This window comes from Grampus griseus (genome assembly GCF_964374135.1).
Source record: "Grampus griseus genome assembly, chromosome: 17".
NCBI classification, from domain to species: Eukaryota; Metazoa; Chordata; class Mammalia; order Artiodactyla; family Delphinidae; genus Grampus; species Grampus griseus.
In genome coordinates, this window is record NC_139011.1 from 28335164 (window position 1) to 28355529 (window position 20366).

A 20366-nucleotide genomic window follows, 5' to 3' on the forward strand; every position below is an offset into this window, starting at 1 on the left:
CCCGTGGCAATTTCTTCTGTTTATTTCATAGGCTGTTCATCCCAGTCTCCCTACAATTCTAGCTACTCCAGGGCTTCCGTTCCATTCCACAAAATTTCTTCCTGTAATTATACTTAATCCGGAGTCTTGCACAAACCTGATTTGTTCTCAGATCTGTATCTCCAGGCCAGATGTTTCTTCTGGGCTCTAATTCTATATTTCTAACTGCACCCGTGTATCCTACCGACACTTCAAATACTGCGAAGGCAGAATTGAATAACATGCTCACCCCCACCCCGTGAAATATGTTCCTCCACCAATTGTCTTCATTTAGGCAAATTGCACTCTCCAATTAATAATAACGTTTATTATTTTCATGTTCCAGGTACTCATATGGGCATGAGATTCCAGAATGCAGACTCTCAACTGTCATACCACTTTTTTTCTCAATGGTGCAGGTGTTTGAGTCCTTTCTCTCCCCCTTTCTACACATCTGCATATATCAAATCTATTGATTCTATTCCAGATGTATCTACTTCTTTCTATCCTCACTGCTATTTACCTCATCATGTTAGCCCTTTGCAGAATTACTCCGATTATCTCGCCCATATGGTTGCAGCACTGTCCTAACTAATGCCCTTGACTTTGATCTAATCCTTTGCCTACTGAAAACAGTGATCGTCCTCAAGCGCAAATGTAATTATAATACACCTTGCCTTGCAGTCTTCCAGTGACTTTTCATAGCCTTTAGAATATTGTCCAAATTCTCAGTATCCTAGATTAAGACTTTATTTCCTGGTTTAGTCTCCTCTATTGTTGCCCAGCCTTAATGACCTACTTGCAGTTCTTTGGACTGATTGTGTTCTTTCTGGACTCCTGGTCTTCAACGGTAGAGTCTCCTTTGCATAAACCATCTTCCTTCCCTTCTTCACCTACAAAGCTTCTATTAATTCGCAAGGCTCAATTTAGGAGTCTTCTTTTCCAGAAGACTTTCTTGATGCCCACCTTTCCCCAAGCCATCTAGGTCAGGTAACACTAATCTGTGCTTTTTCCCATGATAATACTTATTCCTTTATGGCTTTAATGATCAGTTTACTTTCATGTTTTTTCCTGTTAGACTGTGATCTTTTTGCGAGCAGGAACTCAGACTTTTTCATTTTTATACCCTAGTGCCCAATATAGTGCCTGACATATAGTAGGTTTTCAATTGACTCATAAATGAGTAGGTACGAATTTGTCCTTACTTCCGCTATTTTCCCATTCCATATAAGAATGCACTGGAAGGGACTGTAATAACTGAACAAGGCCATCTTTAATTCCAGGATCATACCTCCACTGTGCACTACAGTTGGTTTATATAAAAGTAGTGACTCGATCGCTCTTAACTTATTCAGAGACTTGTCTAATTGATTTGTAAAGAAATTCCTGGTGGTCCATTCTAGCACTTTATAATATCTAGTCAAATATTTCTCCTGTAAATTCACCCTGAATCTGAGCTTCTTTCTATCTTTCCCAGTAGAAAAGTGCACACTTTTCTCTCACTCTTCCCACCCAGATTTTTCTATATGCATAATATTTCAAATGTTTGCCAAGTAGAATCACTCACAAAGCTGAACCCTTATCAGAGGAAACACGGCAGGGTGTCAATACTGCACTTGGGTCGCTTGACTTTAAAAATGATCTTTGAAAAGTGATGGGGTGCTCTGCATTTACTCTCTTTCCTCTTTCATTCTCATGATCATGCCACCTCGCTCACTGAGTCACTTCCTTATTTTCAAAGCTAAGAGCTGCTGCCTGAGGAAAGTATGCTGAGTTCTCCCATAGTCATAAATCCACATAAGACTCAAACAACAAAGGCACGGAATGGAGAGGCAGAGGATGCTGTACTTACTTGCAGCTACTATAAAATTATGTTCAGGCAATCTATCCAAGAGAGATAGCTTTTGGCTAAAAGTGTTGTTTACAAAAGGTTGCAATATTTTCTTTTCCAACATAATATTATCTGTTTTTATTTCAACTAAATATGGATGTCAGGTGTTTTACATTATTCATCCTATCCCATGTGCACATGTATTTAGCCTTGTTTAATTTTCAGAGCTAATTTAATTTTTAGTTTATTCGAGTTCTTTTCAGGTGCCTCCCATGCAGCTCTGAAGAGCTGTGTTTGACTCTGGTGGCAAGGACACGACGCCCCAGTTTTAGATAAATCCACTTATTCATTTAACCGAACCTCCTCGCTCTCCCTGGCTCATTCTTCTTTCTTTACTTTCCCTCCTAACTGGAATCATCCACTATGGCTATGCCTTTGACACTCTGGCTGTTCGAGGACGGGGAAATTGTGTGTGGTGTTTTTTTTTTTTTAATCTGTAGCAAAGAATCCAGTCATCTTCTAGCCTCCTAAATGCAGACATTCCTCCAGAACTAGGTTTTTGTCAGTCTGTCCTTCTATTTTAAAAAATTCAACTCTAGCCAGAGTCCGGATCAAGATGGTGGAGTAGGAAGACCCTGAGCTCACCTCCTCCCAGGGACACACCCAAACTACAACTATATAGAGAACAAGTGTCTCTGAGAACAACCTGAAGACTAGCAGGACAGCATTTCTACAACTAAGGATATAAAGAAAAGGCCACATCGAGATGGGTAAGAGGGGCAGAGATGTGGTCCAGTCAGAACCCACGACCCCAATTCAGTGATCCACACGTGGGAGGGATATCACAACCATGGAATTCCCCTCTGAGGAGCTAGGGGTCTGAGCCTTACACTGGGCTTCTCAGCCCAGGGGTCCTGCACCGGGAAGATGAGCCCCCATAACAGCTGGCTTTGAAATCCAGAGGGCCTTATGGCCCAGAGAGCTGGAGGGCTGTGGAAAACTGAGATTTCACTCTTAAAGGGCTTGCACATAAACTCGTTCCCTCTGAATCCCAGCACAGAGGCAGCAGCTTGAAAAGAACCTGGGTCATATACAAAGGAGAATCATTGACTAACATAAGGGCAGGCACCGGAGGCACAGGTATCTGGCGGCACTTCCTCCGGGGGCGAAAGCACTGGTAGGTGCCAATTTTCTTTTACTTCCCTTTCACCTAGCTGGCCCAGTGCCGGCGAGTGCCATTTCTGTCACACTCCATCAACCTAGCTAAAACCGCGCTCCCCACCCTGGTGTTCTCTGGGACCCACCTCACTCAACCCACCTGTCCTGGCTGGCCCCTCTGAAGTGGCTCTTGTCCTCCCCAACCTGTCAGGCTATTCTAGCTGGCAAAGTGCCCCTTCAAAGTGGCTTCAGCCACAGGAAGCCAGCCCTACAAATCGATGTACCAGCAGCAATCGAGGTTGGACCTCCCAGCCAGCTGCACTGAGGGCCAGCCCTCATATCAGCATGCCTGCAGCAGTTGCAGACAGGTTTTGTAGACATTTGGGACGGGGACCAGCCCTGTCCACCAGGGAGTCTGCAGCAGTTGTGGCTAAGCCCCACAGCTAGCTGGCCTGGGAACCAACTCTGTCCACCAAGAGGTCTGCAGCTATCATGGCTCTATCACAGTAGGAGGACATGCACATCCCACACAGGGGATACCCCTGGAGCACCTGCTTCTTTTGACTAGGTGAGATCGTACCATTGAGCCCCACAGAACACCTTCTACATAAGGCCATCCTTTCAAGACTGGGAGACATAGCTGATATATATAATACACAGAAACAAACGCAGAAAGTTAGGCAAAATGAGGAGACAAAGAAATACCTTCCAAATTAAAGAATAAGAGAAAACCTCAGAAAAAGAACTAAATGAAACAGAGATAAGGAATTTACCAGATAAAGAGTGCAAAGTAATAGTGTTGTAAAGATGATTACAACAGGAGTAGAATGGATGAACTCAGTGAGAACTTCAACAAAGAGGTAGAAACTATAAAAAAAGAACCAATCAGTATTTTTTAGTAACTAACTAGAACTAAAAAATACACTAGAGGGAATAAACAGCTATTTAGAGGATGCAGAAGAATGGATCAGTGTTCTGAAAGACAGGGTAATGGAAATTACCCAATTAGAAGAGCAAAAAGAAAAAAGAATAGTTTAAAAAATGAGGATAGTTTAGAGACCTTTGGAACAACATCAAGTGTACTAACATTCACATTATAGGGGTCCCAGAAGGAGAAAAGAGAGAGAAAAAGACAGAAACCTACTGGAAGAAATTATGGCTGAAAATTCCCTAACCTGTTAAAGGAAACAGACAATCAAATCCAGGAGGCAGAGACACCCAAATGAGATGAATTGAAAGAGACTCACACCAAGACACATTATAGTTAAATTATCAAAAGTTAAAGATAAAGAAAGAATCTTAAAATCAGCAAGAGAAAAAAACTAGTTATGTACAAGAGACTCCCCATAAGTCTAGCAGCTAAATTTTCAAAAGAAATTTTATGGGCCAGAAGGGATTGGCATGATGTATTCAAAGTACTGAAAGAAAGAAAAACTTATAACCAAGAATATTCCACCTTGCAAGGTTACAATTCAGAACTGAAAGAGAGATAAATAGTTTCCCAGAGAAGCAAAAGTTAAAGGAGTTCATCACTACTAAACCAGTCTTACAAGAAATGTTAAAGTACTTCTTTAAACAGAAAAGAAAAAGCCATAACAAGAAACAAAAAAATTATAAAAGGAAAAATTTTACTAGTAAAGGCAAGCATACAATAAATGTAGTGGATCGACTATCTATAAAGCTAGCATGAAGATTGAAAGACAAAAGTAGTAAAAATAATCTATACATAAAATAATTAGTTAAGCAACAAACAAAATAAAAATATGTAAAATACAATGTAAAAAACATACAATGTGGGGTAGGGGGAGTAGCAAACTGAATTCAACAGTACATTAAAAGGATCATATACCATGATTAAGAGGGATTTATTATTATAGGGATGCAAGGATGATGGTTCAGTATCCAAAAATCAATCAAAATGATATACCATATAAGCAAATTGAAGAATAAAAATCATATAATCACCTTGATAAATGCAGAAAAAGCATTTAACAAAATTCAACATTCATTCATGCTAAAAGCTCTCAACAAAGTGGAAATAGAGAGAATATTACTCAACATAATAAAGGCCATATATGACAACCCACAGTTAACATTATGGTAAAAATCTGAAAATTTTCTTCTAAGATCAAGAACAAGACAGGGATGTCCTCTATCAATAACTACTTTTATTCAACACAGTATTAGAATTCCTAGCCACAGCTATCAGACAAGAAAAGAGATAAAAGTCATCAAATTAGAAAGAAAGAATTAAAACTGCTGCTGTTTTCAGATTATATGGTACTATATATGGAAAATTCTAAGGACTTTACCCCAAAACTATTAGAACTAATAAATGAATTCAGTAAAGTTGCAGGATATAAAATCAATACAGAAATCTGTTGCATTTCTATACACTAATAACAAACTATCAGAAAGAGAAATAAAAAAAACACTCCCACTTACAATTGCATCAAAAAGAATAAAATACTTAGGAATAAGTTTAACCAAGAAGATGAAAGACCTCTACTCTGAAAACTATAAGACACTGATGAAAGAAAATGAAGATGACACAAACTAATGGAAAGATATATAGTGCTCATGGATTGGAATAATTAATATTGATAAAATATACAAAGTAATCTACAGATTAAATGCAATTCCTATCAAAACATCAGTGGCATTTTTCACAGAACTAAAGCAAATAATCCTAAAATTTGTATGGAACCACAGCAGAATGCAAATAGCCAAAGCAATCTTAAGAAACAAGAAGAAAGCTAGAGGTATCACACTCCCTGATTTCAAACTATACTACAAATCTATAGTAATCAAGACTGTATAGTACTGGCACAAAAACAGACACGTAGACCAGTGGAACAAAATAGACAGCCCAGAAATGCACCCACACTTATGTGGTCAATTAAACTACGACAAAAGAGGCAAGAACAAACAGTGGGGAAAAGAAGGCCCCTTCAATAAATGGTGTTGGGAGAACCAGACAGCTACATTCAAAAGAATGAAACTGGACCATTTTCTTACACCACATATATATGTTCTTACAGAACAACCTGATTTAAAAAAATGGACAGAGAAGCTGAATAGACATTTTTCAAGGAAGACATAAAGATGGCCAACAGGCACATGAAAAGAAGCTCAACAGCACTGATATGAGGGAAATGCAAATCAAAACCACATTGAGATATCACCTCATACCTGTCACAATGGCTATTATCAAAAAGGCAACAAATAACAAGTGTTGGTGGGCTTCCCTGGTGGCGCAGTGGTTGAGAGTCTGCCTGACAATGCAGGGGACACGGGTTCGAGCCCTGGTCTGGGAGGATCCCACATGCCGCGGGGCAACTCGGCCCGTGAGCCACAGCTACTTAGCCTGCGCGTCTGGAGCCTGTGCTCTGTAACGAGGGAGGCTGTGACAGTGAGAGGCCCGCGCACCGCGTTGAAGAGTGGCCCCTGCTCGCCGCAACTAGAGAAAGCCCTCGCACAGAAATTAAGACCCAACACAGCCAGCATAAATAAGTAAATAAATAAATTAAAAAAAATAACAAGTGTTGTCAAGGATGTGGAGAAAAAGGAACACTGGTGCACTGTTGGTGGGATTATAAATTAGTTCAGCCAGCTTAGAAGACAGTATGGTGGGTCCTCAAAAAATTAAAAATAGAATTACTGTATGATCCAGCAATTCCACTTCTGGTTCTGGGTATTTATCTGAAGAAAACAAAAACACTAATTCCAAAAGATATATGCACCCCTATGTTCATTGAGGCATTATTTACAATAGCCAAGATATGGAAACATAAATATCCATCCACAGATTAATGGATAGAGGATGTGAGATATATATATATATATATATATATATATATATATATATATATAAAGTATCTATTATATATAATAGAATATTACTCAGCCTTAAAAAAGAATGATGTCTTGCCATTTGCAACACATGGATGGACCTAGAGGGTATTATGCCATATGAAATAAGTGGGACAGAGAAAGACAAATACTATATGACTTCACTTATACAGGCATACCTCAGAGCTATTGTGGGCTTGGTTCTAGACCATGGCAATAAAGGGAATATCACAATAAAGCGAGTTACATGTATTTTTTGGTTTCCCAGGGCATATAAAATTTGTTTACACTACACTGTAGTCTATTAAGTGTGCAATAGCATTTTGTCTAAAAGAAACCAATATACATACCTTAATTAATTCTTTACTGCTAAAAAATGCTAACCGTCATCCAACAACCCAGGGTTGCCACAAAACTTCAATTTGCAAAAATTGCAATACCTGTGAAGTGCAAAAAATGAAGTATGCTTGTGTGTGAAATCTAAAAAAGAAAACAAACAAACAAAAGAAAACAGAAACAGACTCATAGATACAGAGAACAAACTGGTGGTTAGCAAAGGGTAGGGTGGTGGGGTGTCGGGTGAAATAAGTAAAGAGCATTAAGAGGTATAAATTTCCAGTTATAAAATAAATAAGTTACAGGGAGGTAATGTACAGCATAGGAAATAAAGTCTGTAATATTGTAACAACTTTGTATGGTGACTGATGGTTACTAGACTTATAGTGGTAATCAATTAATAATGTATGTAAATGTTGAATAACTATGTTGTACATCTGTATTGAATACAACATTGTATGTCAACTGTAGTTCAATAAAAAGGATAGATAAATAAATAAATAAATAAATTCAACCCTAGTCATACCTTCTTTCCTTGATTCTACTGGTTCACAAATGCACATATCTGATTCTGACTACTCATCAGTCTAAATTTTTCCAAATCCTAAATACTTACAATGTAAAATTTCCATATCCTCATCTTAAGCTAAAGATTTCTGACAGTGTTTTTAACATCTTTTCCCTTAACATTTCTTTCAACAATTTTACCATTTTTGGTCTCCTGAAAAAATCTTTGGAGTCATACTTGACCATTCTACCTTTATATCCAGTCTTTACTAGTTTAGTCATTTATCAGTATGTCCCTAGGCGCCATGACAGGCACTGTGGACACAGAAATGAATGGGATAATGTTTCTGCCCTTGTGGGATACACAATCTGGTGGGAGAGATATTTGAACAAATTACTACAGCAATGCGGTGCGCGCAGGCCCTCATTTGACCCTCTCATAGGTCATGACGCAGAGCAGGCTTCCTTTTTCTCCACTGGCAGGGATTGGTGTTTGTCCCTCCCATTTGTAGCATTTTGTTCTTGCATCTGTATGGAATGCTTGTGGCAGGGGGCACGAGCTGGCCTGGAGGCAGGAAAGAGTGTGGCCAGATAAGGAAACTGCTTGTAGAATGGTATGTGGGGGACAGAAAGGGGATGAGCTTGAGAAAGTAAGTGGGGAGCAGAACATAAATGTCCCAGTGTGCTATGATTATGACCTTGGATTTAAACCTATAGGGAAAAAGGATATTGGAAGACTTCAGGCAGCATGATGCTGTTATCAAGTTTGCCTTTTAGATGATTCTAGCAGCACCCTGGGGGATGAATTGGAAGAGGGCAACTAAGAGGCAGGGAAGTTGGTTAGAATGCTTATGCAACAGTTTGGCGAGGCAGAGAGACCAGCCTCCTGGTCTACAGTGCAGGGAGGACATGAGACTGGAATTAAGGAAGTAGCATTAGAGAGGAGAGGTTGGATGTTGGGGGCAGATTTCAGAGGGAAAACAATTCCAGGTGTGACAACTTCAGGAGAGTAGAAAGTTTTGAAATAGGCATGAAAAGAGGGAACCGGTGATGGTCCTGTAAATGGATCGGCAGAGGTTAACGAGGGCCCATTGGAAGGGAAACTCCAAGGCTGGGATAGCTGCGCCCTATAGAATGTGATTTCCCTGGTGTTGGTCACCAGCCTGATGACGGGCTTGGGGAGGCAGGTGGTGGTCCTGTGCTTGGTTTTCTGGTCTCATTGTTCCAGCCCCAGTCTGCATGTCCTCCAAATTTATTTCCCATAAACTTTTGGCCCACATCTGACTAATCTCATTACTATTCCTCAGACAGAAAATGCTTTTTAAAATTCTGGGCTTTTTTCTCCTGTTGACAATACTGTCATATCCTTCCCATCTCCCTCCTTTATCTGGAACGACCTCTTTCCTCTCAGTCTCTTTAACCCGGCCCAAACATCCACCTCCAGGAAACTTACTTTAGCCCTCACCAGTTTCACCTTTATTTGATTTTCTCTTGCCCTGTGGTTGAAATGGAGCAGGTGTGCTGGGTCAAAATCCTGGCTTTGCTACAACCAGCAGGTCACTTTGCATTCATTTGCCTCCAAATTCTCTTCTACAGTTAGTTCCTACTTCTCAGGATTGTTGTGAAGATATATTGAGTTCGTTCATATAAACTTAATGTGCTTAATGTATTTCTCTCTGGGCACATAGCAGAGCTCAAGAAATATTAATTTGATCTTATGAATATGCTGTTAGATCAGCCTGGAAGATCAATCTCTATTATAACCTCTAAACTTTGTCGTTTTGGGGAATTACCAGTCTGTATTTTTTGCTATTTCATGAATAAGGCGGAGTAAATAATATTTTAACTATAGCATATAATTTAAATGTAGTAAATAAGCATTTTTAAATGCTTACTATGTACTAAGCATTTCCTCACAGCAACCCTATGAGTGGGTATCATTAGTATCCCATGTTACATTTGAGCAAACAAGTATCAAGAAGTAAAATAACGTATTCAAAGTTACAGAGATAGGAAGTAGAATTGAACTTACATTTTTCTGACTCTAGAGCTCATGCTAGACTCTGCCTTCAGGTAGATGTCCAATGTACGGGACCCCTGGCTCTCACTGCAGCCTGAGCTGGGAACTTGAGCTTTTCAGAGAGGTGGGAGGTATGAAGAGTGGGGAGGGCTTTACAGGTGGGAAAAATTACATGAGCAAGGTTGCAAAATCAAATGAGCTTATTATACATGGGAGAATCTGGTGAGACACGCCCGCATCTATGCGGAAGGAGTAAATATAGTTAAGACTGTTCTTCCTCTTGTATTCTGTGCCATGCTTGCTAACACCACTGCCTGCCCAGTCACTCCAGGTGAGAATCTGGGACTCACTTTAGGAACTTCTTTTTCATTTGCCAGATTAGTAGTTAAATTCCACTGATTCAACTCTTGTATATCCTTCCTAGACTTCTCTACTCTTACGCCCTAATTCAAGTCTTTGCTTTTTGCTCTGATTGCAAAAGCCTCATTTCTGTTTCCCTGGTTATGAGCTGGCTTCATTGTAAAATTTTATGAGTGAAGTTCCCGAAAGTCAAATCCAGTTTGCCACTGTCCTTATTAGAGTTCTTCAGTGGTTCCCTGGTGCCTTAGAACCAGATTTAGTTGCTTTCAGTGGAACATAGGTACTTCCAAGGTCTTACCCTGGGCTCTGCTTGGCTACGTAAATTCTGCTGGTTTCATGTTGGCCTGGAGAACACCTACTCGTTTTTCTAAAGTGAAGTGACTCTTCTCTGTTGAGGGCCTGCTCTCCAGCCTTATGTATGGTGTTCACTCATTCCTTGTTGCCTCTTCCACGCACTGTGCAACCTAACTTTGTATTTTCCAAGTGTTTTTTTTAAGTTAAAAAAAAATTATAGTTGATGTACAATATTATATAAGTTACAGGTGTACCATATAGTGATTCACAATTTTTAAAGGTTATACTCTATTTATAGTTATTATAAAATATTGTCTATATTCCCTGTGCTGTAAAATATATCTTTGTAGATTATTTTATACCTAATAGTTCTAACTCTTAATCTCCTAACCCTAACTTTCCCCACTCCCTTTTCCTCTCCCCACTGGTAACCACTAGATTGTTCTCTATATCTGTGAGTCTATGTCTTTTTTGTTATATTCACTGATTTGTTTTACTTTTTAGATTCCACATATAACTGATATCATACAGTATTTATCTTTCTCTGTCTGACATCACTTAGCATAATACCCTCCAAGTCCATCCATGTTGCTGCAAATTGCAAGATTTCATTCTTTTTTATGGCTGAGTAATATTCCATTGTATATATGAACCACATCTTCTTTATCCATTCAACTGTTGATGGATGCTTAGGTTGCTTCCATATCTTGGCAATTGTAACTAATGCTGCTATGAACATTGAGGTGCATGTATCTTTTCAAATTAGTGTTTTTGTTTTTTCACACCTGTCAGAACGGCTATCATCAAAAAGACCACAAATAACAAATGTTGGTGAGGATGTAGAGAAAAGGAGACCCTTGTGCACTGCTGGTGGGAATGTAAGTTGCTGCAGCCACAGTGGAAAACAGTATGGAGGTTTCTCAAAAAACTAAAAATAGAGCTACCATATGACCTAGCAATTCCACTCCTGGGTATATATCTGAAAAAAACAAAAATACTACCCCAATACTATCACCATTTTTGAATGGTGATCTTTTGTATTTTACAAAAAGTTCCCATAAGACAGTGATTATTATTGGTTTTCTGGTGTAATGCCTGACATGAAATTGGTGCTCAATAATTGTCTATTAAATTAAAGAAACAATGGATGAAAAAAGCCAGAAAAATGATGAAAAGGTCAGATTTTAGAGGGCTTTGAAAGCCAGTCAGAGGAGATTGGGGATGTTTCTTTTTGAAAGAAGATGATGTGTGCAAATTGTTTTAGGAAAATTAGCAACATAGGAGTGCTCGGATAGATTTATTCTCATCTTAATACTTCTGCTCACACTGTTTCCTTCCTTAAGTTGCCATCCTTCTGCATCTCTGTGCATTCAGTCCAATGTAGCTGTCTCATTGGGGAGGATATCTGAAAGGCTCTTTGGAAAGCCAACAGGATTCTGTACAAAAAGTAAATTATGATTTGAGTCCGCCATGTTTCTAAGTCAGTCTGTTCTGTCTGGAAGAGGGAAATCTTGCTCAAAAGTCTTATCTAGTAACAAACTCACTATCACACTAGCTGGTTGCTAGTTTTTCTGTTTTGGAATTCAAAAGACATTCAATAAAAGACAATAAATTTTAATTAAAATCAGTGAAGGATATGGAATAAATAAACAATAATTTTTCAGGGAGCAAAATAGAGTGTTGGAATTGACTTAGCTCCAAAGTATTTGTGTATGTACTCTTTTACACTTTCATTTATTATGTATGATACACACACAGAGAGAAGTGTACTGATCAGTATTTAACAACTGGCTCTCCACAAAAAAAGGGAGGGGCCCTGAAATGTCATATTTGCTGATTTCTGCAGTGTTAGTACTCCAACCATGACCAATTTTAAGCAACTAGTGTGATGTCACTGAACATAGATTTGGGAAGAAATGCTAGCCACCTGCTGTATTGCAAAGCCTGTACTCTTTGGCTGCAACACACGACTATCTATAAACTCTTCTGGGAGCCTGTGACATGCCAAATTCAGTGCTGAGGGCACTAGGGATACAGGCCCTATTCTTACAGATGTTAGTGGCAATGGGAAGACCAACAGGTAACAATTATGATACATAAGAATTACTAAACCAGAAGTATATGCAATGTACTGTGGACACATAGGTAGAATACCTAACACACATGGTTATAGCTAGGCATCCAGTTACATAGATCTGCCTGAGACATTCAGGGAAGGCTTGATGGGATGCATGGGGGGCACCGTTTGATCTGAGACTTGGATGATAACTGAGAGTTTGCCAGATGAAAGGTATTCTGGCTGAGAGAACATAGCAAGTTCAGAGAACTACAAATAATTCAGTATCACCGGAGCATAAAGTCTGAGTTAGGAAAGCCATAAGTGATGAAGCTAAAAACATATAAAGGAGCCAGGATCTTACTTGTTATGCTAAGATGTTTAAACTCTAGGCCTCCGGGAACTTTAAAGCATTTTAATAACATATCTGTTTGTTAGAGAAACCCCCTAGTGAGAAATGTGCAGAATGATGTGGGGGGACAGAGGAATGGGAGTCAGAGAGGCTTGGTGAGGTGTGTCCTGAAATAGAGCAGGTGAGAAATAGTGAACTAGGACAATGGTAGTGTGACGGAGTAGGTCAAATAATGAGTTATCAGCTAGAGTCACTAGCACTTGACTATTACTTGGATTTGGGGTGAGTCTATAGGACAGAAAAGAACTTAGAAGGACTCCTAGATTTGTGGCTTGGGAATCTAAAATAGGAAAGAAAAAAAGAGGTAGGGGTTTACAAAGGAAAAAAGAATGGATTTAGTTTTAGACATATTGGATTTGATGTAATTACACGATGTCCAAAACTCAATTAGGCGTAGGGGTCAGGAAGATGTCTTTGCTAGAGCTGTGTACTAGACTTTCATAGTTGGGAGCTGTAATCATGGGTGTGGGTGTAAGTAGGTAGAGTGACAAAGGTCAGGCATGGGGAGGAGAGATGGGAGTTAGATATAGCAGGACCACAATCTGGTTCAGGCTTCCCTCAGTAGACAGTTCACTTTCATTGCCCCACTTCAATGATACTAGACTACTCTCTCCTTGAACGTGTCCAGTCCCTCCCCTATCTATTCCTCTCTTTCTGTTGAACTTTCTTCCTTTTCTCTCTGTCTCCTTATTGCTGCTTTTAGACATTCTGCCCATCTTTACAGGCCCAGATCAATGCCATGTTCTCCACAGAGCTTTCCTCCATTCTCCGCCATTTTGCTTTTCCCCTCATGGAGGCTTCGTTCTCTATTGTAGAACATAGTGGTCTGCTCAGGATTATTTGTGTACATGGCCAATAGTGAGCCCCTTGAAGATGAAGAGTGTGTCTTTCTATATCCCAGTAGCGCCCCCACCTAGGACAGCACTTGGTGCTTTTAGGGTTGTGAGTGAATGTTTCATTAAGTTGAGGAGGACAGTGAATATAAAGTGACCTACTGCAAAATTCTGCTTGATGTTGACCTAGCTCTAGCTTTTTACCTTTCACCCTTCCCCCAACTCATAAAAAAAGTAAAGGAGACTAAGAACATGGTAACAGCCCAGACTTAATCTGTCTGGAACTTGGAATATCTGCAATTTGAAGAATTCACAAGAGGCTACGTAAAGAAATATACTTTGTCATTTTCAAGGTTAGCTGATTTTAAGGTGTTTTTTGGTGTGTGGTAAAATCAAGAATTCTGTACGAGTGCAGGTTTTTCCTTTTTGTAGGCATACAGGAAAATTTATATTCCTTTACTGGTGAAATTATGTCTCAAAGCTGCAGGCGTAAAATTGGGAATACACAATGTGCGCTCATCTAACCACAGGACACAAAACATGTAACTGCAGGGCACTTTCACTGAGGCAATTTATGACATACGTAGTTTTTCCTTATATAGGATGTGAATTGGAAAATGGAAAACTTTTCTTTAATAATAAAATAAGATTGCACACTTAGATAACTCTGTGCTAAGTTACAAAAATTGCACTTTTTTCCCATCTAAGAGATCTTTATACTATTAAGGATATAGTTGAACCCAGAAAAATGGAACAAATAAAACAATTAAAAATGAAAGGTGGACCTGTGAAAACAGTACAAAAACAGTCCCAGTAAACTTGAGGAACCTCTGATTTAGGCCTAATGCTGGAGAGTTTAGTATCATTAATACACTCTTTTTTGTTGTTTTTTGCCGCACCTGCGGCAGAATTCTTAATTTTCCATGAGCACATCCTACTCGGTTTACTCAGAGTCAGAGTCAGGAGGCTGCCTAGGGGAATGGAAGTCACTGAGAAGTAAAGGACTGATGGAAGGGTGGCTGATGGTACAGGAGGGAGGAGAGACAAAAAAAAAACCCCACAAATTTTGTCTGATGCATCTCATCTGATTTGAGTAACTCCATGAGGAATTGTATCATTTTATTAATGAGAAAACTGCGGCTGAGAAAAACTGACTCACAATCTTATCCATTTTCTTTTACTCTGTGCTATCCTTGAGAAGATTAATTTCACATTTTGTGTAAAAACAGCATATAAAATTATATATCTGTATATTGACTATAATGATATAAAAAAGATCAAGTGAAAATATGAAAATAAATATGACTAAATGCTAATAAATTGTGGGTTTTGCGAGATGGGGGTAAAGGATGCCTTTTTTCTTATTCCTAGTTTTCTGTGTTTTCCATAATACATGACTGCTTTTCTATCATCAGCAGCAATAACAGCAACAAAAGGCATATATTGCTTTAAAAGGAAAGCTGCCTTTGTCTCTTGGGCTACCAACATTCCTCTAGGAAGGTAGAAGTCTTTTAAGAAATTTATGTAAACAAAGACTGTTTGGCATTTCAAAGGTTTTTTAAGCCAAACAAAATCCATAATGAAAATTTTGCCATAAACTTTTGGAGTTGCTACTTGGACTATGTTGCACAGTTTCCCACCAGATATACTGTAAAAAACAAACAAAAAAGTGTGTTAGTGTGACTCAACTGAAAATGAAACTGATAGCCTGATCTGTAAAATATTCTGCATACCCCGTATCCTATGGAAATAATATATTTGAATTGAATGTGTTTATCCATAGTGTAGTCCTTTACCAAGATATTTCTGTGTCTCCAAAATACTGAAAGATCCAATCAATTCCTTCGATATATGCAGTCAATGATAAAGATATTTTATCTACACAATGCTGAACACCTAAACTGACTGAACAGAGAGAGATCTTTTGGGAGTGTGTAGAGCTGAAATGGGAAAAATGTGACCATTTAAACCATGTCTCCATTATCATCACAGCCAATTGTAAAGCAAAAGATTTCGTCAATCAGATAATTCTTTTGTCTACACAATTCCAAGCCATTATTCTGAGTAATTTGTTTCATTGAATTTACCAAATATTTAGTTGGTTTCCTAAAACATAATTGAATCTGAATAATAGGAAGAAAAAAGATTCTGGTCTGAATTTTCTGCAGAGGGGATATAAGTTAAAAGCAAACAAATGAACGAACAAAAACCCCACACTTGTCCCTTACATATAAATACTCTCTTATTTCTTCTTAAAAAGTAGTTCTTTTAGGCTATGCACATTTGACTTTCATTACTTGGTTAGAAAGACCTGGTCCAGACAGAATATTTATTAAAATGTACATTAAAATTGCCTGAAAGAAAAAACATGCAGAGAAAATATTAGAATAATAGTCCTTGGGTTATAGGAGGTGGAATTAGAACCTTTGGAAGGTTTAAGAAAAGAACCGTTTCAGAAGAGAAGAGCCAGATCAAAGGGTCACTGATTCTGGACAAAACTGACTCCCCTTCATGGCTCTCATTCCATTCATTGGAGGCACTACTGTTCTTCCAGACTCGGAACCCTGAAGCCACATTGAATTGTTCCCTCTTCATCCTTTGTATCTGATATGTTCACATCTCACCCTCTCTTTCTTTGAAAGCTCTCTCTGGTTCACATCTTACTTTACATTCTCCTGATAGAGAGTCGTACTACTTCATGCCTGAATTACTACCAACAACTTCCAAAGTGGTCCCTCTGCCACAAGTCTCTCAGCCTCCAATCCTGCCTGGTCCACAGCTGTCAGATTTATTGTCCCCAAACATCACTTTCCTCATTGCTGCCGCCTGCTCATCACTCACTTTCTTCATTGTCCCTGCACTAAGTTCAAACTCCTTGCTCTGCCTGATAGCTGGGACTCTCTACAGCCCTTTCCCCTCATTCTCCTTCTCTCTCTCTCTCTCTCTCTCTCTCTCTCTCACACCCACACCCACACACACACATCAATCCAATCTTACTTTTTGCTGTTCCCCAAAGACTTCATTTTAGTCAACCAAATCACTACATACTATAAAAATCCCCTTCCTGACCCCTTCTCCAAATCCATACCATTCTCATCCCAGCCATGTCCTCTCTGTGTAAAGTGCTGTCCCTCTTGACTTTTACTTTCCAAATTATCCTCATCCTTCCAGAGCCTTCTAAAATGCCACCTCTTCCATGAAGGCTTCTCTGATCCCTCTAGACCCACAATTTCCTTTCTTTTCTCTGAACTCTCCTCCTATCTATAATCAAGACTGAATTACATGACATATTACTTCAATACACTTCTTTTGATTTATATGGCATCCCTTGTTACTCAAGGAGGGTGTTATTGACATTTGTAACAGGGAACTTCATTGTGCAGGGCTGTCTAGCACATTTCAGGTCATTTGGCATCCCAGGCTCCTGATGCTAAGTGACAGGGACGTTATTGTGACAACCCCAAATGCTCTGAATACAATTCCAAATGCCCTAATTATTAAAAAGTTCCTTGGAGAAGTTGCTATATCATATACACACCTGCTCAACAAACGATCTTTGTTTAAATGGTGAATGCATATTTTAAAGAATAAATATTTCCCTTACAGTTGCCAACATATTAAAAAAACTCAGAATGACACTAATTAAACATTCAGATGAACCAACACTCTATTTTAGGTGTTTTTCATAAGGTATTTCATTAAACCCTCACACCAGCCCTGGTTGTTATTTATCCTTATCTTTAAAGATGAGGAAACTGAGGCTCAGAGAGTTCTGCTTACCCAAGGTCACACATCCAAGCTTGATTAGAGCCCTGGCCTTTTAAAGCCCAGGGTGTTTGGACTCAAATCTTTGGCTTTTTCTCTTACCACTCAGCCTCTATAAGGGCAGCCTATTTGTAACAGCTTTGAAATAAGAGTGTGAACGTGTAACACAATTAGCAATTTGAAGCACATTATTAATGCTGATAGGTGCTAATGACTATAATTGAGAGGGAAGATATTAGACCAGACAAACAATTTTTTAGAATTTAAAACAAGGATCTAAATTAGAGTCTAATGAATGAATCTAGTCCTTGACCTTCTTTGCTACAGACATTACCCCATGTTTAGTCTCTAACTGAGAGGTACGTATTCTTTACTCTCTTATTGTATTCTTTACTCTCTTAATGTTTGTCTTGGCAGATGGCCAACAGATCTCTCTAAGTTTCCCTTAATCAAGTTTTGGGTAATAGATGCCCAATACAAGGCCCAGTAAATATGCCTTGCATTAGGCAGTACTGCTAGACTCGAACAACAGAAATCTAAGAGCTGGCAATAGTTGCTCAACTCTTCCCTAGTTGCTCAAGTCTTTTCTATCACCTGGGCATCTTTAATACTAAATGTTATATAAATCAAGTATCATGGTATCATTTAAAATGTTGTATATATTTCTTTCTAGTGACAGCTCCTTATTCACTTCATGCATGTCTAACACACCTACATTTACTAGTAACTTATTTCACTGTGTGCCCAATGTCCAATTACAGTTCTTCATATTTCAGCTGATCTAGAGTTTAGGAAGTGATAGTGTGGATGATTCATGTGCTTACTTTAAAAAGTACACTCATGGGCTTCCCTGGTGGCGCAGTGGTTAAGAATCTGCCTGCCGATGCAGGGGACACGGGTTCGTGCACCGGTCCGGGAGGATCCCACATGCCGCGGAGCGGCTGGGCCCATGAGCCAGGGCCACTGAGCCTGCGCGTCCGGAGCCTGCGCTCCGCAACGGGAGAGGCCACAACAGTGAGAGGCAAAGGCTAAGACCAAGCTCAATTTGTTGCAAATAATATTGAATTTTTTTTAAATGGAAGTCCTGGTGTTAGCCTTTTATTAGAACATTTCCTGAGCAAAGTGCATTTTGAACTGCTACATGCTGGGACACTTTGTAGGGAGGTGGAAGAGAAGGTAGTAGAATCTTTCTCCACTAAGACTAAAAAAAAGGAAAAAGTCAGTAACCCCTCTCAGTTTCATTACTGTTTTGACTCATCTTTTCTCAAACTATCTTGTCAAATATTTGTCAGACAATAGAATTCTTAAAAATATCCAGCTGCTCCCTATAGAAGCCAGAAATGGTCTAAATATTTTGATAACATTTCCCAGAGAGGCGCAAACATTTTAAAGGTGGAATTCTAGGGTTTTTGTTATATCTCCTTATATCCTAATAGCACGTGAACTGGTATCTGCTGATGTGCTATCAACATTTTCCCATCTATTTTTAGATTTTCAGTTGTTTTAGAGGTGGATTTAATATGTAAAGCAGAAGCTTACACTGTGACACATTTGCATGATTGTGTTTTAGTTTTACCATTAGCTAAGTAGGGCAAAGTTGATCCCATCTCACAGGGAACTCTCTCCCACCTTTCCTCTGTGGACTTGGAGGTTCAGATTTGCTTACCTGCTTCCTTGAAGATACTGTGCTGTTGAAATATCTACTAGAGGTCTTTGAATTCAAATTCTTGGTCTGATGGGTTGAGTCATTTTTCCATGTCTTAGAGTTTTCTTTAGGATCTGAAGGAATGGGATTTAAGAAGAGGATCCTAGCTATGAATCCATAGAGGACAGTGGCCAGGATCATTGGAACAACATAAAAGACACCAAAGTCCATTAGGTAAATAGGTGAGTAGTAATTCCTGGAGATCTTGTAGCCACAGGACACCACAATAGCATCTTTATAGGTGCTAATATTGAGATCCAGCAAGAAGAACCACAGCATACAGTAAATGGATGTGAAAGCCCAGACAAAGATGATGATCTTTTTGGCTCTGGAAAATGTGCAGAGAAACTGGGCTTTGATGGGGTGACAGATTGCTATGTACCTCTCAATGGTAAATGCTGTGATTGAACAAGAGGATGCATTAATGCCCAAGTACTGGAGGTAAGTGATGCAGAGGCATCCAACGTAGCCATAAACCCAGGAACCATAGATACTGTCCGTTATGTTGGGGAGGCCTGCGGCCACCAGGACCATGAGATCAGCTACTGCTAGACTCACCAGGTAGCAGTTTGTGGGCGTCCTCATGTGCTTGGTTCTCATGACCACCAGGACTACCATGATGTTGCCCACGATGCCCAGACCACAAATAATGAGCACAAGTAAGATGGTGACCACTTGGTATTCTAGGGCCACCATGGCTCGAGGCTGAAGCTGGGTTTGGTTCAGTTCACTTACTGTCTCGTTTTCCATCTTTAGTGGCTTGAGGTTTCTCTGAAACACTTCTCAACACATCTTCTTGCCAGTGCCCTGCCTTTATCACAGTGGTTCTCTCCCCCTGTGAAGAATTACAATTCATATTCATTCACAGCATCACCAATTCTGATCAAGTCACAGTCACTTACAGGTAATTCTCCTCTCCTTTCACCTCCCATTTTTCCGCAGTAATAGGGCTCATATGTACTCCCTGAAACTCCTTTTATTGCAACTCTAGTGTAGGATGGAATAACTGTTTTGACTACCTTACCATAAGAGGGACCGGTTTTTTTCTTAATGGAGAAAAATGCTCAAGAAAAGAGACACAGAAAATGCTCCTTGTTTTGAAAGAGTGCTTAATGGAAAAAAAAAAAAGAAACAATATCTGCTACCTGAAAAATAAATACAAAGGCATCTCTCAGATGCTTGGGAAAAGTACAATGGAGAAGAAAAAGATACGAGGGGG

General features: G+C 39.3%; 1 protein-coding gene across 1 annotated transcript in view; it reads right to left on the reverse strand.

Annotated features, from left to right (window-relative positions):
• Positions 1–19937, reverse strand: part of TRHR (thyrotropin releasing hormone receptor) — a gene marked incomplete at its 3' end in the record, with an annotated part of 41379 nt that extends 21442 nt beyond the window's left edge. Inside the window, exon 1 of the mRNA XM_082675060.1 lies at positions 19109–19937. Within this exon, the coding sequence (XP_082531186.1) occupies positions 19109–19897 (789 nt within the window). The 5' untranslated portion in view covers positions 19898–19937. The remainder of the gene's footprint in view (positions 1–19108) is intronic.
• Between the last annotated feature and the right edge of the window lie 429 nt (positions 19938–20366).